The sequence below is a fragment of the Poecilia reticulata genome, linkage group LG21, assembly GCF_000633615.1.
Source record: "Poecilia reticulata strain Guanapo linkage group LG21, Guppy_female_1.0+MT, whole genome shotgun sequence".
In the NCBI taxonomy this organism is placed as follows: Eukaryota; Metazoa; Chordata; class Actinopteri; order Cyprinodontiformes; family Poeciliidae; genus Poecilia; species Poecilia reticulata.
In genome coordinates, this window is record NC_024351.1 from 16,695,761 (window position 1) to 16,713,363 (window position 17,603).

The window sequence follows — 17,603 nt, forward strand, 5'->3', positions numbered from 1 at the left end:
TATCTATCTATCTATCTATCTATCTATCTATCTATCTATCTATCTATCTATCTATCTATCTATCTATCTATCTATCTATCTATCTATCTATCTATATATATATATACACGATGTACAAGAGGACTGATCAGTCGTATTACTCGAGCAATGCTCTTTGCCCCCCGTTTCAGTCTGGCACCTTCCAGATGTAAGATTGAAACGATTTATTTCAATTTTTTTTTTTTGCGCCAAGAGCTTTATTTTCTATTAAAGCTTGAAGATTGTGTTTTTCTGCCCTCATGATGCTTATCTTGACATCTGCTGCAGGGCCAAACCTCCTAGGTTGTTGTTATCTCTGGCTTGGAGATGTTTAAAAAAAAAAAAAAACGTGCATAAATATCATTTATATCAATTGTTAGAAATGTAATTTTTAATAATTCAGATAAAATGTAAAGTAATGAATAGCGCAGATCAGGGATATGATCTGCATGCTGATGAGTTTGGTCAAATTTAGGCTGATGGAAAACCTCATTATATCTACTTCTCCGTTATCCAAAGATGACAATGTGTGGATTAATCAGCCTCACATGTTGGAAAGACTAGAACAGCGACTAGAAGACTGTATTTCGAATCTCTGGTATAGAAGATCTGGTGATCTAGACAGTCCATTACAGAGTAAATGTAGTCAGTGTGATTAAACCAACTCTTTTTTTTCCCCCCAACTGCTTTAAAGTTTCAGCTTAAATATGCGAGTGAGCTCAAAGGAAAGAAGCTGCTGGTTATCAAATCCCCATCAGCTGTGAGTTCACGTTGCCACGGTGAGGTTAAATGCAGCGCTGTTTCTGACTCAGATAGTCAGGTTTGTCCTGCTCTGCAGCTGCTAGCAGAACAAAAAAAAAAAAAAAAACTGCTAATAATTCACTTTTGTTACTGTGATAAAAAACCAGGCGCTCACTAGCGCATTTTGGCGGCATAAAAAGGAGCCAGGCACGGTAGAAGCAGACTGCTCAGTTTTTATTGGACTCAATAAGGAAGGCTTTCTGTCGTTTAGTCTTCTGGTGCAAAAGGTGACTTTTATGACATTTCTATAGAAACATGTGTGTGTGATGGTAAATCTCTCGGCATTGTGACAGATTAACTCGACCCGAGTTAATCTTTTTATGCAGATCGGCTCAAACAAATTGCATGATGGTTTGGCGTTTAAACTGCGTCGTTATGTGTAAAATCCCAATGCAGGTTAGTTGACAAGAATAGTAAAAAGATATTATAATAATTGCAGTAAGCCTTTTATGAAACAACAAACTTTACTGCACATTAAACTGTCCCAGTAACGATTGCTATGAACAAAAATATTGTTGTTTTAAGACTATTTTCAAGTCACATAATGATAACGGCTTAATATTGCGAGTTTGCTCTCTCAAAGACCGATAAACTTTAATTTTGTAAAGGACACTTAACACTGGCACTGATAGGTGTTTTAAATATCCAAAATAAAACACAACCAAAAAGAATTAAAAAAAAGAAATAAAAACCACGCACAAACAAAGGCAAAAATAAAACGGATCATCAAGACTGGATAAACAAAACTTCGCTTCAAACATGGAAATTAGCAAGTTCATTTTAATTTATCATGCGATTAATTGATTAATTGAGTAATTGCTTATTGTGACAGGCTTAGAAACAACTTCACACTTGGGCAGCAATCTCATTGATAAATTAATTATTCTTTAATAATAAATTAATTCTTTGTTAATAAAAAGTTGCATAAAGTTTTAGAAGCTAATTAAAACAAAGTAATGCACACCAACAACAAATAGCTTTCCAATAGTCTATCAGAAAAGTACCATAAATGTTATTAGCCCAATTTTGAATTTTATGGAACATGATAAATTTGAAGTCAGAAGTTTGTTCTAGCTTGTAAGTGGGTAGCAATTTAAAAAATTTGAAGGTGGAAGGTTTGTTGTTTTCTTTTTTGGTTTAACATATAGAAAACAATACCTGCCAGGCAGCATTGTAGCCACAGACATCTTAATCCCCCTCCGAGTGTTAATCTCCTTGGCTTGTGCTTCAGGTTCCTTCACCTGCGTGGCCTCCAACCCGGCCGGAGAGGCCCACCAGACGGTGGATCTGCTCATCGCTAAACTCCCTCACATCACCAACGACACGATCGCGGAACAAGAGCCCGACCCTGGATCATCAGATATCGCCACGGTGACCAAGACGGGAGCCGAGGCAGGAGGGGTGCCCCTGGGGAACGCGAAGACGAGCCAGGAGAAGAAGGTGGTGATAGCCGAGGCCACCTCCACCTCGGCCCTGGTGAAGTTCAACTTCCACAGGAGCATCCCTGGAATCCGCATGTTTCAGATCCAGTACAACGGCACATACGATGACTCGCTGGTGTACAGGTGAGCAAAAACATTGAACTCGATAGGAGGTTACAGAAGGTGTAGGACGTTTCCTTTGCAGTCATAAAATCGTAATCATTTTCTAATGTTTCACATTGAGCTACGAACGCCTGAAAGTCTTTGGCTGTTAAAAGCCGGACCCGACTGTTTGCATCATTCGCCATATCACTCAATCCCATCAAGAAGACATGAAGACTAATGCACTGCACATGAATTTATCTCCTTTGACTCCTAATCCCCCTTGTGTATTATTTACTATATGCAAGGTCTTGATAATGCCTAATCAACAAAATCAAAACAGAATGTCAGCATTAAGCTGCAGACCCATGGGGAGATGAAAGAGCCGTCTTCTATTGTTTCACAAAGAGCATCAGATGCTTCATGTGAGCCTATCTGAAGACGCACAGCACCCAGCTTTCTCTCATCCCAGCCTGCTTTCACTCCAGATTTACTGTTAATCACTGAGATATGATGGGATCATTGCACCAACTCTTTTTTTCTTTCAAAATGAACTTAAGGGTCAGCATTGCATATGGTCTTTCAGCGGTGGCTGCTAAACAAACAGTCGTACTGCACTCGCAAGCAGGTTTTTACCAGTGATATTGATGAAAGAATAAGTCATATGTCAAATAACAGATTTTGTTTATAAAGATCTTAAGTAGCCCCGTGAGAGTCGTTTCATCCAAACAACAGTCGGCTTAATAATCTGTCTGCTCCCCTTTGCAGAATGATCCCCCCGACCAGCAAGAATATTCTGGTGAACAACTTGGCGGCTGGCACGCAGTACGATCTGTGCGTCCTGGCCATCTATGACGACCAGGTCACCTCGCTGACCGCCACCAGGGTGATAGGCTGCGTCCACTTCACCACCGAGCCGCAGTACCTGCGGTGCCACTTCATGCAGTCGCAGTTCCTCGGCGGGACCATCGTGGTCATCATTGGAGGAATTATCGTGGCATCCGTGCTCGCCTTCATCATCTTCCTCATTGTGCGCTACCGAGTGTGTAACCAAGGGGATGCAGACAAGGTCAGTATGGCAGTTGTTTAGGTTTGACCATGCCCTACATGACTTCCTCAAAGAGCAGTCTCTCAAGAGACTAAGGGGCAATTTCAAGGCGTTATATTACAAAGTCACATTTGATATATTTACCACATTCATAACAACTGAAAGTAACATATTTACTTGATTGTGCTAAAAAATGCAATGTTAATTTTCTGTTGCAAATGGAGTTAGGTGAACCCTGATTGATGACACCCATGTACTTTATGTTGGTTTGTGATATAAAATCCCTATGAAGCACATGCTTGTGGCTGCAGTGCAACAAAATGTGGAAAAGACACAAATCACAAAAGCACTTTTGCAAGGTATCCCTTTGACCAGAGCAGCTGGTCAAATTTCTGCTCTGGTCAAAGAGCAAGGTACTGTACTGCTTTTAAAATGTGGCAGTCTACTAAATGTGTCATTGTTTTTCCCTTCTCTCTTGTGTTAATCTCATGTCGGACCAGGCCCTGGAGATGGGGGATATCCGATCGCTGAGCAGCGATGGACAGCTACAGGGCTGTGGCATCCCCAAGTCCCTCTCTAAACAGGTCCTCCGTCCAGAGAAAAATGACAAGGAATGCGTAAGAGTGGCCCTCCCGCCTCCGGAGCCGACCAAGCAACGACCACCCGTTTCCGTGCCAACCACGAAACCGTCTGTTCCTGACTGCACGGTATCTACCTCTGCTGGCAGCCATAGCTGGCACCCGGCCTCCCCAGGAGCGCCGAGGCCCAAGCGTTCCGGCGCTCCACCAAAACCCTCGGAGGGCCGGCGGGCTGAAGCTCAGACGGACGTTGAGCTCAACAACATGAACCGCAATAACTCTTCGGAGGTCAAAACGGCCACTGCCGTCTCCACCGCTCCCCCAGGGCCTGGCCAACCCCAGAAATGGACTGCTGCTCCGAGAGTCCCGCGACCCCACCAAGCTTCCCGACATTACATGACTGTCCCTGCAGGAGCAATGAGAGTGAACCGCAGGCACTCGCTTAACGCAGACTCGTCGTACAGGGAGCGCTGCTACGTAGCCTACCCCAAAGTCGGGGCCGGCCTGCGCTCCAAGCGCAGCCTGTCGATGAGCGGAGAGCTTCCGCAGCTCGAGAGCACAACAAACATTCATCGAGCCAGGGACAAACTATCCAGGTCTGAGTGGCTGCTGGAGAGCACTTTATGATTTCAACTTCACAACCTGTGCGTCCTTGGCTTTCCTCGGATTGGGCTGGGAAGTCTGCTGTGGAACATACTGAGAATTTTCTGCCTTGTTTCGACATTCCTCTTTGGGGGACATGAGGAAGGCAGGCACACAGGGGGTCAAGGGAGACGGTTCACATTTGTTTTCTACCTTATAACCTATCAGAGTCTTCTTTATATCAACTTCAATGAAAGGCACAACAATGTATAAAACCAACGCCATGTACAAAAATGTTTAGTTGTGTGAGATACCATATATCTCAGTGCAACCATAAGTGTTCATGTGGTTGTGAATGCAGTAACCTGAACATGCTGTATAATAAGGAGAGCATCACACAGGGGGCTTGTGTGATGGTATTACACCGCCTCTAACCTGAGGTGACGGAATCTCTGAAGACTTTGAACGTCGAGACTTTTCAAGAGATTAGGAATGTGCTTTACATCCCGGAGATGCGGGAACAGAATGTAGTAGACAAGAGAGCGCTCCGGCTCCTCATCCCAACACTCCCAGATCCAGCACAATGCAGCATTTCTTTATCCTGTTTTTTTCCTTTCTTGTGGCACAAGTCGACTCAGCCTAATACTGCCGTCCGGTTTGAATCGATACATTTTTATCACGTAATTACATAAAGACTCCGCTCAAATAGGATTCCTGTCACGAGTGATTCGAGCGGCAACCTGAACCAGCACCGGTGGCATGACAGGTGCTGCAACTAATCTGATATTACGTGTGGGTGAGATCCAGAGCAACGTCTCATTTCCATATTTTATACTCGCAGACGTTTATCTTGTCACGCCGACAACCATTGTAAATTAACTTTGTCGATGTAAGAGAGAAAGGGAGAATCACGAGAACGGGAGGCTGACCGCTCTTGATTTTTGCTGTTGTTTCTGTTTGATGTTTACCAGTACAAATAAACCAGTGATAAAACAAAAAAGGGGGAAAAAACTGACTTATCTCTTTTCCAGCTTTCCTGTGAGCTGCACACATCAAATTAGCGAGTAGCTATACAGCTCTCTTTGTTCCTGCACCCCTCATCTTGCAGAAGTGGTTGCAATTTGGGGATTTTCTGTCGTCTTGCAGGAGCTTAATTCCCTTCTCTCTGCAAGTGGCGGACCTCTGACAGATCCCCGAGCTCCAGTGTTTGTTCAGAGAGAGCGGGGAGGCAGATGATGAAAAGAGACCTCGCCAGCCACGGGGGACACCCTGCTTGCTCACAGATCTCCTTGCTCATCTAACTGCGGCGTGTCTGTTCCTCTCTGAAGCCTGCAGCCACTGCGGAAACCTGCGGCAGAAGAGGTTAAACGCAGCCTCCCACAGTGGGAACCCGTGCGCGGCTAATTGTAAGGCTACAGTGGCGGGATTGAGGTGGTATGTGTTATACTCCGGAACAAGATCTTTAAGACCGATTGCTCGTTGGCTTTTTTTCCCTTTTTTTTCCCAGGGAAAACCTTTTAGGATCAGCTACCTAGACTGTAAGTGTGAGACGTGAATTAATTCCCGTCATCTGAACTGGATGCATTCATCATTTGGGTCCTCATTACAGGTGATTAAAATGCCAAGGAGCTTGGGCCAGGCCTTGGTTTAGCTTGTTGGCAGGATCCTAAGGTGTTTGTTAATAATAGATGCTTTTCTGGAGCGGAGAGGCGTAAATGGAAGGTTTTGTGAAACAAATACACCGAGGAGGGTGGGAGGCTGAGGCACAGGGGTTGTGGATGAAGAAGCAAGAGTGTGGAGAAGATAACTCAGAGATTTATAGAGAGACAAGACAGAATGTAGAGCAGGGGAGGCAGAAAATAGCTGCCTTTTGTGAGGCGGCCCCGCAGCCTCTTAGGTATTCTGCACACTTTCTCTGAGATGGTGAGCATGGGGAGGAGGTTGCAGCGGGGTGAGAGACCTCGACTGGAGGTCAGACGACAAGCACAGCTGAGTGTAAGCCTGCGGCAACATCAAAACCGCATGGTTCCCTTCACCAAAGTGCATGAGCCTGACCCACTTTCTAACCCCTGTAATGTGTCTCCAGGCCCCTGGGTGGCCTCTCCCCTCCTGGCATCACCTCATGACCCCGCACTCTATTCAGCTTACTGTCCTGCCTCGTGCCGACAGCTGAAAGGTGCTGTCATGTTTCTGGGGAACACTGAAGGCAACTACCATCACAACTTATAATCTTTAATAGAAAACATTCTGGAGTCGTTCCTCGCGTCTTTAAATGTTGCTCAGGATGAGTCAGGTTCATGTTTTCAAGCTTTTTGAAGGTGCCAATTTCTCGTCGATGTCGTCAGTTCAGTATTTGACTGAGTTTGTCAACTGGGCTAGGTTCTTTGGTTGAGTCGCTCCAGACTTATAAGAATGGATCTTCTGTTGTGTCTCTGCAAAAAATTATGAAAGAACAAATATGTAAAATTAGAGATGTCCCAATTGGGTTGCTGTCAAGACGCTTTTAAATGATCGATATCAGACTGCCTGACTAAACCCAATTTAAAGTACATCAATGTTTTAAAAAGTTTGATTAGAGAAATTAACAGAGCACTGCACTCCTCTCCACCAACTATTAGAATCCTTTCTAACTGCAAGCTCTATATAATCCAATGGCCTAATTGCCCTCATTAGACATAATTAACTGGCTAGTATCAGCTTGTTTTACTCTATAAAAGACAGAATGGCAAATAGATGTTAAAAGTATCCATATTGAAACAATTGAATTGAAGACTACTGCTAATGTTGGCTTGTGTTCATTCTCTGTGTTTGGCTTAGGTTTATGTATCAAAAATCAAAATTACAAGAAGTATTATGGAAGGTATTGTCAGAACTGTAAACATCCACATGTTGATGTAGTTATTTTTGCAGCAGTAGGAATAATTTTGTAATGTCCCTTTTCTTTTTTTTCAACAAAAGCTCCTGAGGGAAAACCAATAATCCAAACAACCAAAACAAAACTGTCATTTTTCACTACAAATTATGGTGCTAAATGTGGCATCTGTTATGCAGCCCTAAATAAAAGGCTCTTCCACACTGCAGTTGATTTATCTGTAACATTCAGACAGGATAAATGTGATTTGGGTTATTTATCATTAAAAATAGATTTTTCAAACATAGCTTAAGATTCGTGGAAGCTTTATTCTATTCTACTTTGAAAGAGTTTCTCAAGGTTTTTTGGTTTTTTGCTTGTTTGTTTTAGAATTACCTGACATTGAGACAAACATAAAAAGTCCTATATAGTACTCCATATACAGATTGGTCAAACCTGGACTGAGTTATTCTACTCTGATTATTGGATACATAATTAATTTTTATGAGGTCCAATACCTAGTGTCATACTGATCAATAGTCTTTCAGTTCCACATTGTTCTGTGGGTGAGGGCTGCCAGAGTGCTGCCAAAAGAAGGTACTTCTCAACAAATCTCCGCTGGTCCCAACAGCCGTTAGTGCTGCTGTAGTGGAGAGCAGCTGAGATGCAAGTTGTTAAATTCTACAGCGTTCGAAGCGCTTAATTAATGAAGCAAGAGAACGGCTTTTTATGTGTTTTGTCTGTACAGAAACAATTTGAGCCACACGAGATATGTTATAACTGAATCTTTAGCAAGTCATATAACAGAGAGGAGACGTGCTAACGTTAGCCAAACACTCCAGCTAGCTGCTACGCATGAAAGCACTGTCAATATAGCTGGAGGAGCAAGATCGTTTGCGAAGAAAAAACAAATTTCATTGGTGTGATGAGGTTATACCGATGAAATTTAGTGCGTTACTGAGATTTAAGGCATATAACATTGATTATGTTTCATATTAGTCTAGGAGTCAATATTGTGGTGAACAAGAAGGCTTGTTGCTACTGTAGAGAAGTTGACCATATTGAAAAATACCTAATCTTATGTGATTCTGAACAATATCTGGAACAAAAATGTCCTACCTGGGAAGTTAAAAATAGCATTTAAACTCCAACATAAAAAGAAAAGCACTACAAAACACAAAGACTGGCAGTTAATGGTCCATTAGCTGACAGTACAGTATGTTTTTCTATTTATTATAGACCTGACTTTCAGATATCGCTTATCTATCACTTTTCTTTTGCCATGCCATCTATTTCGTCTTCCACGTGTTCACAATTGTTCTGAAAACGAGTCTAAAGAAAAGCTTTTAAAAGGTCTGTAGATCAAAGGTTTCATTTCAGTGTTGCTAATTTGGGCTTTTCGTTCCCTAATGGGATTTCCATGGTTAACTTCCACCAACATGGCGTCTGATAACACAGCTTACTGTCGTTAATGGCAATCGTGTTGTGGAGAAAAATTACGTTGGAGCCCTGATGTGTTCACTTTGCGGTCAATTGCTTTATTTAGAGAGATCATCGCGCTCACTTCAGCGAACTGAAGAGCCTTTTACTGGCCCGGTTCGAGGGGAGTAATGGGAGAACTGAGCTCCTTCAACAAGTGAGTTAGCACGTTCCACTGGCAATGTTTCATTATCTCCAACCCAGCAGGCGGTGTTAGTCAAAGTCACACATGAGACATCATTTCTCTGGCAGGCATTGTTCCTAGGAGAACACGTAGAAAAAAAAAAAGAAACATGAGTGTTGAGCACAACCAAAACATCACCGGTATCGCTCTGGAGGAAGTGGTGCCGTTGAGTAAAATATGCACAGGCAATTCCAAAGACTATGCATTATTGAGAGGAGTAAATGGGTCTGGAATGAGCATCATGGCTCATTAATAGTGAATGTGATTACTGTTTCTGGGAACACAGCAGTCTGGACAAGAAGAAAGATCATTTAAATGGTCAAATCCAAAAACTAAAGGTCTGCGTGTTTACTCAGCAGCCAACTGTCGGCATCAAACCCATGACTCAAGCCGAAAACTCGTCCCTGCCAAGTGTCCTGTTGTGATTACTAATGTCTCACCGTGAAAAACCACTCGACTGGTGTTTGCCAGGAGAGTTTGGAGACAGGTTGGAGCCGGGTTTTTTTATTTTTTTGACAAAGCTGACTGCAAACGAGCGAGCAGTTTCATAACATGGAGTCGTCGGGCTGAGTGAAGGTGACACTCCGGTTGGTGCCTGCGGAGCGACTCCCCTCCTGGTTGACAAACAGACTAAGTGACACATCGAGATCCGGAGGCACATTCGGAAGATCTGATTTGACGTGAACTCAAATTATCGTGTTGCCCCCCCGAGGGGTTCCCACGCTGAACGAACAGATGCCTTCCTCGCTTACTTTTCCTCTCTCACAGCCTCCAATCTTTCTGTTACATATGCTTCAGGGTGATGGACGACTGGAGAGGCTGGCTGCAGTTTGCGCCAGGCAAACCAGGCACCATTAGGAACCATTTTCTGCCCATTTCCCTGATAGCTGCTATCTCTTATGGAAGTGATTTGCTCTCCTTCTCTGGACTGTGTGCTTCTCCGCCAATGATGGATCTCCCATTGATTCCCCAGTGCAGGAGATCACTAAAGGAGCAGTGCAGGCAGCCAGGCAGATGTGCCAGTCTGCTCTCAACTATTTATCAACTGCTGGTGAAGGGGGACGTTTAAAGCTTCAATCACAGTGATTTACTTCGAGTGCTAATCTTGTTATCACTTCAGGCTTATGATACCAGGGAATACGCTGTTATTGGGAGGTCTTGGGTCAATATTATTATCTTAAGGGCACTTACAGTGTCTCGCAAAAGTATTGACACCCCCACCCTTTTTCCACATTTACAACCATTTACTTCAGTGTATCAGTGTATTTTGGGGGACTTAATGTGATCAATGATTTTTTTTTTTTTTTTTTTTTAAGTGTGAATTTGCGTTCAAGTTTTTAACTCTGATACCACTAAAAAAAGATCTGAGACGATCTACAATCTAGCTTTAATACAAGAGAGACTAGGGGGTTAAATGAACTAAACAAAGCTATATTAAATCCTGTTTTCAGCCCTGTAGGAGACACAACAAAGAAGATGGCCAAATGAGACTGAACTTAAATTCATTGGCCAACTTTCAAAATACTATTTAAAGGAGCCTGTCTCGCATAAAATATAGTGGCAGTATTGCGTTGAGAGATTGTTTTCTTGGCTAGATTTTCATGGGTGGAGCTAAACATGATGGGAAATTTTGAAGAAAATTTGTTCTATTCTGCCAAATACTAGAGACTGGGGTCAGATTTGATGTTCTGACAAGACAGCAATCCTAAACATACAACCAGAGCTGCCATATTGCTGTTTCGTATAGAGAGGACTCAAATGCAGGCAAGTAGATGGGCAGATAGAATGCAGAGTTATTTTATGAATGACTACATTTTAAAGACAAAGTCCAAAGTAGAGCAAGAAAATCCAAACCTGAGACTTTGTCCAGTAGTGGAGGAGAAGGCAGCAGTAGAATCCAGCACAAAATGAAAGGAAAGATACTGGGATAAGGTGTAGGTGAGACTAATTATTGAGTGAATACAGCTGGGAGAGAAACTTCAGAAAATAGACAGCAAAGGGAACCTTATGGAACTGATAGCTAAACAGAAATAAACATATGGAAACTAGAAAACAACACAATCACACCAAGCAAAATGAAACTCGGCACAAGAACGAGCCAGAACACTAACCCTACAGGTGACTAACAAGAGCAGAGAAATGATTAAACAAAAACTTGAAGTAAATTCAGTAAAGTTCACAGATGAAGTAAAACATAACAATCCACTTACTGGGAACTGAAACTGTAAATGGAAACTTTAAAGGTACAGAACATATAAGATCAACACAGAGTCCTTAACATGATGCCAATATTGGCCCAGTCGTGAAAATGCGACAGCGTTATAAGGGGTACGAATACATTTGAGTACATTTCCAAGGCTGTTTACTCTGTGTTTCTCCTGTTAATCCGTGTCTCCGTTTCACTTGCATATTGTTGAATATCCACTCGCAGAAATCAGCATGGCTTCAGGCCCTAAATAACCAGCTCATGGGGGGATTATGAAAAGGCCATGTTTTTGAGCGTTAATCTTATTTGTTGCTTCGAGTGGAGTGAGTGTGCCTAATAAGATGATACATGAATCCTCAGCGTGACATTCAACGTGAATTGTGCGCCGACTGGGATCTGTCCGATCAGCTGATCGAACAGAGCAGCTGCAGATGGTCCGCACGTTTAGGCCTGCGAAGGCATCTTCATTAAACCGGGAGTCTATTTTTCAATATGAAGTCTGCAGGCTGATCGTATCGCTGCACTGCCACACTGTCATTTGAAATGCAGATGCAGAGGCCTTCGCTCCCTTTTGATGCAAGTTCACCTTCAGCGACCAGCTAGAATGAGAACGTGACGGGGATGCAGAAATACAGCAATAATCAAACAAAGGTGGATTTGGGAGTGACACATGATTGCCTGATGTCAGACTGATAAGGAGAGAAGAGGAAAAACAGAGCGCAGAGATAAGAGCCAGTGCACGGCATGCACATGACATGGATGAACAAGTGCGGACGAACGGCGGCGTTCGAAATGTTTGCACATCTGCAGCAAATCCATAATGTAACCTAATGAGTTTTGGAAGCTCCGAGCAGCACATAAACAGACGAGTGCCTGTTTCCGGGTGTGACCACAACTTTTAATTCAGAGAACAGTTGTCACAATGTTTTCTCTTACTCTCATCAGGGCTAGAATATCCATAAAACCGCTCTCTGAATCCCGTTTAAATAACCGATATCAGTTCTACTGCAAAGAGTGAGTCAAATACCCAACCAGAATGACACCAGGGCCTTGCTCGTGGCCCTTGTGCAGATAAGAGAGAATCTGTAATCAATTCAAACTTGTGCCTCCAACTTTTGTTTTTAAACTTCAGTGAGGTTGTTTGTTGTCTGTTATTCCACCCTGGAAAAAAATAGCTCAGATTAAATATTAAAAAGTCAGAAAGTTACATGATATGGTGATAACTTGTGACTGAGGCTGTGCTAACAGAGAGAGCAAGGACACAGGATGAGGCAGTGATTGAGGAGAAGCTCCAGCGGAGGCAGGAAGACAGGTAAGCTTTCTATTTTTAGGCCACAGACAAGTTCTGGGAGAACCGATAATGGGACCAGAGGTGAGACATTCAGACAGGACGGGAAAACGAAAGGGTAACTTCACAGCCTCTTCTGTAGAGAGAAGAAAACAGCCTAGAAATAAAACTTTTAAGTGGGCTGACATTTTAATTTGACTCAGAGACGTTGATGTTTGCATGTTAGCAAGGTGGAGTACTGCACTCTAGCATCTGCAGCAGCAGTGCTGGTGTTGAGGGAAGGTGGTGATGGTGGGGGAGGGAGGGAGGGCTCACTCAGTCTCTTTCTCTCTCTCTCACTCGCACACACATGCTCTCACTCCTCTGTTACCTTGGCAACATACTTTCTGCATAGAAATAGCATCCCTTGCTGTGCCACACACACACACACGCACGCACACACGCATGCACGCACGCACACACACACACACACGCGCACACACGCACACACACGCACACACACGCACAAACACAAGTATGTCTTTCTATTTTCACAGGGACTTTGCATTGACTTCCATTAATTTTTTCATTCATTTCTGTAGCCTAAATCAGACCCAAACTCTAAAACTTGCCATTACTGCTACATGTCTAACCATAAACCTAATCCCTAATCAAAAACAGCGCTTGTTATGGGACCCGGGCTTTTGGTCCTATGAGTAGTGGGTCCTCGCAACATTGTGTGTGTTAAGGAAATTAGTCTTACAATATATCAAATACAAGACTACACACACACACACACACACACACACACACACACACACACACACACACACACATTCCTGTACTTCTATACAAACTGAGAACTTTGTATTGACTTCCATTCATTTTATTAAAGGGGCAATATTATGTAAAGTTGACTTTTTTGAGTTTTACATCACGTTGTAATGTTATGCCTTCATCAAAAACATATCTGAAGTGTTGCCTTGATTCTTTCATACATGTGTAAGAAATCCTGTAATCTCCCATGGCAACCACTCGACTGTGCAAAAATGTCTGGGTGGACCAAGCATCGCCTTAGAGACGCAGCTCCTCATTGGAGCAGTTTCAAGGTTTCTCAGCTTCTGCTTCACAGAGCAACCCTATACCCCAACTCCTTCACTCAGCTCCTTAAGACTAGTCAGCAGTAATTAGCAAACACCAGGTGGTACTGTGCTTTAGCTGAGACCATTATATGAGTTACTTCGCAGTGCAATGCTGGTGGAAAACATTGTTAAAGGCTTAATAGAAGAGCCATGTTGTGATGACTTCCTGAAGGCAGAGTTTAAAAAAGAGCAGGATATTTTTTAAAGAGACAGAGGCCAAATTTTAAGACGTTAAAATACAGTCTATTTTCTTTTAAGTCATATTTGATATGTATATCTTTTTTATAACAACAAAAGATAACAGTTACTTGATTGTACTATAAAATGATACAATATGGCTGGAAAACACATAATACAACATTTATGCCTAACCCACCCAGACATATTCCTTAACAGCAACCAGTACTAGTCTATTCCTAATCCTAACTTTAGCCAAAACTTAATTCACACCAAACCTCTAAACCTAACTAATATAATGCAGTAGCTCTGCAAAAATTAAAAATAAGTGAGGAGTGGAAAAAGGTCCTTGTTTTCCACGAATGACCTCCCTTTGTTGGTAAACATCATTGAAGTGGTCCTCTCCATGCAGTATATACAAGTACACACACACACACATGGGCACACATATACTGTATGCCTTTTCATCTTCACATAGACTTTGTGTTGACTTTCATTAATTTTTCTCTAATTTTTATAGCCTAACCTTGACCTATATGTACCTAACCTAGACTCAATTCACCCCTTAATCCTAAACCTAACCCTGAACCCATAAATTACACTTCTTCTTATGGGGCCCAGTATAGCAGACACACACACATGCCCCCCCCCCCACACACACACACACACATGCACACACACACACATAAAGCACACTTCAACAGTTTTAAACGTGTGAACAGATTTGACCTACAGAAATAGAGTTATTACAGTTCAACTTGTCTTACAAGCAATTTGGCTGTGAAGAAGCAATTTAGAAGTTAAGGAGGGATTCTCACTGGCAGCGCCTCATCTTATGTCGAGGAAGGTGTAACCTTCAAAGAAGCTCAGCATTTTAAGAGTGAAGATCTCTCTCTCTCTCTCTCTCTCTCTCTCTCTCTCTCTCTCTCTGTGTGAACCAAGAATCAAGTGTAAATTATTTGAGTGTTAAAACCAGACTGTGTGCAGCTGGAAGCTTCAGCTTTGCAAGGAGGAGGCAGATCCCTTCAGGGGTGTTATTAGGAAGCGTAAGACAAATGTTAAACCACCGGAGAGAGAGAGCTGCAGTGTCTCCACACCACACAGACAGAAAGAGGTTTAGTCTTATCTCCCTCGCTCGGCTTTGGTGTGATAAACCAGCGTTTGCTCGCCGTCAGAGCGGCACAGGAGAGGCAGAGGAACTAATGAAAGAAGATTCGGGAGCTAAGATTGCTGGCAAGATCCCACTCAGCTGCAAATAAGCCAGGACTTGACCAAATCAGAGGATAAGAGGGAGAAAGAAAGAAAGAGAGAGAGAGAGAGAAGCAGAGTGATGGAGATAACGAAAAGAAAAAGAACAAAGGCCAGGTAAACATGTGGGACAACTTCTTTTGTTTTACCTCTCTCTTTAAGAAAAGGATTTGAACTCCTGGGAGAGAGGGAAGCTGTAATGAAATAAGCATCTGAAAGAGAGCAGGTGTTGAAGGCTTGACAGACTTCAGCTGCATAACAAGTAGCGCATTCACTCGTCTCCCCCCGCTTTTGTCAATCAAAACATCCAGTGCTGTAAATAAATGCTCCCTCAGAAGAAGAGGAGAAGAAGAGACAGATATCCCCAAGAGGAATCAGCTTTACATACTCTGACTTGCTTTCTTACTCACGAACGAAAACAAGCGGCGGGAGGAGGGGCTGGGCTCGAACGTCACTTCAGTCAAAAGTTAGTCCCAGGTAGAAAAGAGAGCGAGAGAGAGAGAGAGTGAAACAAAACAAAACAACACTAGGTGTGAATTTAAAGTAGGAACACCGAACTCCTACTCTGAGGTTAAGAAAGCCAATAAGACATCCCAAATGCGCCAAGGTGAAATTATTTGATTTCCTCATCTGGCAGGCAGAGAGGGACAGGAGTTTTCTAACAGGGAGAAGCTCAGGAGGAAACTCTTCAAATATTAACACTTGCTTTTAAAAAAAAAAAAAAAAGTATTCGTAAACCATGAACTTTTTTTTTCACGTTTTGTCTTGCTACAGTGTGTTATAGTGGAGTTTAAAGGGATTTTTTACGTGACACATCGGCACAAAATAAGACACGAGTGAAGCTAGGTCCCGCCCGCCTCCTTCACGTCAAACAAAATCTGTCAAAAGTGTGTGTTTGTGAAGCGCTGTCATTTTAAAGATATTAATAAATGTTTCCAGAGGTCATCAAAGGTCAACCAGCAACACAGACATTTACAAAATCAAGCAAATGTGGCGTCAATCAACTGTGCTACGAAAGTTTTAGCTGCACAAGTAATTTATGTCAATTTCTTTGGACTAATCTTCTTTGAAAACAGCTATCAGACTGGATGGAGAATGTATGTAAACAGTATGTTCATGTCTCTCCAATTAGACTAAGATCTGGACCTTGACTAGGCCATTGTAACTCATGAATATGCTTTGATCCAGAACCGTAAAACAGGTTTTCTTTCAGGATTACCCTTCCTTCAACTCCAGGTATCTTCTCATTAACTCTGACCACCATCTCTTGGCGGTGCTAATTTAGAAATATTTGCAAGGAATTTTGCAGTATTTGCGCTTATGTGTGACGGTATATGTGATCTTTTGCTACTCGCCACATCGGTCATGGACTAGAACTTGACAGAAACTTGTCAATCAGAAACTGATTTGATGGATAAAATAATATGTAAGCACAAAACTGTTATCTTGAAAGTTTGATTTATGTGTCCTTTTGGAGTCTGGAGGACTACATAAAAAGCTAGTTGGCCCCCAGGTCTCGAGTTTGACCCATGTGACGTCTACTTTTCATGTCACTTAAAAACCTTCTCCTCGTTTTTCACCTAAAAATCCCAGTGAAATAAACTGAAGATTTTTGCTCGCATCGTGACAAAATGAGAAAAGGTTTGAGGGGCTTAAATACTTTTCAAAGCACAGGATGTTTCTCTTTAAACACACACAGAGAGTTGGTGATTAAACATCCAGAGGCTGCAGATCAGCACCACGGATAGTAGCACTGCCGCCGCTGTTTGGGGCCCGAAGGGGGCCACGGGAGCAGGTCTGGAGTCTGCAGCGGGAGGGAACCAAAGAGCGGGATCTTAGCGGGACGCTGACATAGCCGGTTCGTGCTAATCCTGCTGGCTGAGCGGAAAAAGGAATGGACTTATGAGGCGAGTCAGAAAGTGCCAATGGAGCCCCGAGAGAGGGGGATGGAAATCCTCCTGAAGGGATATAGCTTTTAGGACGTTATCCTGAGCTTAAAACGAATTAAAACTGATACAGTCTGTCCTTATGGACGGTTAGATTTAGTTTGGCTTGATCCCAAAAAGAAACACACAGATGCAAGATGTCGTGCGGTGTTCTAATTCCCGCTAATAACCTCTGCTGTTGCACTCTGGAAAAGGCCAGAAAATCTGTTTTCACCCAATGAGGATGAGGTTAGCTTGTTTTATAGCCGGCCTTGTATGAACTGCATGTTTAGGATGTACCTGCAGATTCCAAATGATGCCTACATCAGGAGAGAGCTGCTCCAAAGCCTGCAAGATGTTTTTTTATTATTTCTTTTTAAAAGTCAGCCTTCTGGCTTTAATTCTCTCGACTTACTGCGTGACATTTTCATCTCACCACAGTGAGTCAGTCTGCTCCACCTGCTACAACACATGCAGGAAACTTTGATGGATGCTTTTCACCGACCGGTTGTCTTTTTCTCTCCAAACCTGTGAGGATTCTCGACTTGGCTCCATATTGGTTTAGTACGTGTCA

At 42.7% G+C, this 17,603-nt stretch overlaps 1 protein-coding gene and 1 long non-coding RNA gene across 2 annotated transcripts in view; one reads left to right on the top strand and one right to left on the bottom strand.

Moving 5' to 3' along the window:
- lrfn5b (leucine rich repeat and fibronectin type III domain containing 5b) overlaps positions 1–6,685 on the top strand; it is a 24,054-nt gene extending 17,369 nt beyond the window's left edge. Inside the window, exons 4-6 of the mRNA XM_008398361.2 lie at positions 2,051–2,384; positions 3,111–3,411; positions 3,891–6,685. Coding sequence (XP_008396583.1) covers positions 2,051–2,384; positions 3,111–3,411; positions 3,891–4,595 — 1,340 coding nt within the window. The 3' untranslated portion in view covers positions 4,596–6,685. The remainder of the gene's footprint in view (positions 1–2,050; positions 2,385–3,110; positions 3,412–3,890) is intronic.
- Positions 6,686–6,766: 81 nt separating this feature from the next.
- LOC103457889 (uncharacterized) lies at positions 6,767–10,965 on the bottom strand. Its single transcript, XR_532494.1, has 3 exons — positions 10,919–10,965; positions 8,966–9,141; positions 6,767–6,982 (listed from the first exon to the last, which is right to left on the bottom strand). It is a non-coding gene; the product is annotated as an uncharacterized LOC103457889 (long non-coding RNA).
- Positions 10,966–17,603: the final 6,638 nt, after the last annotated feature.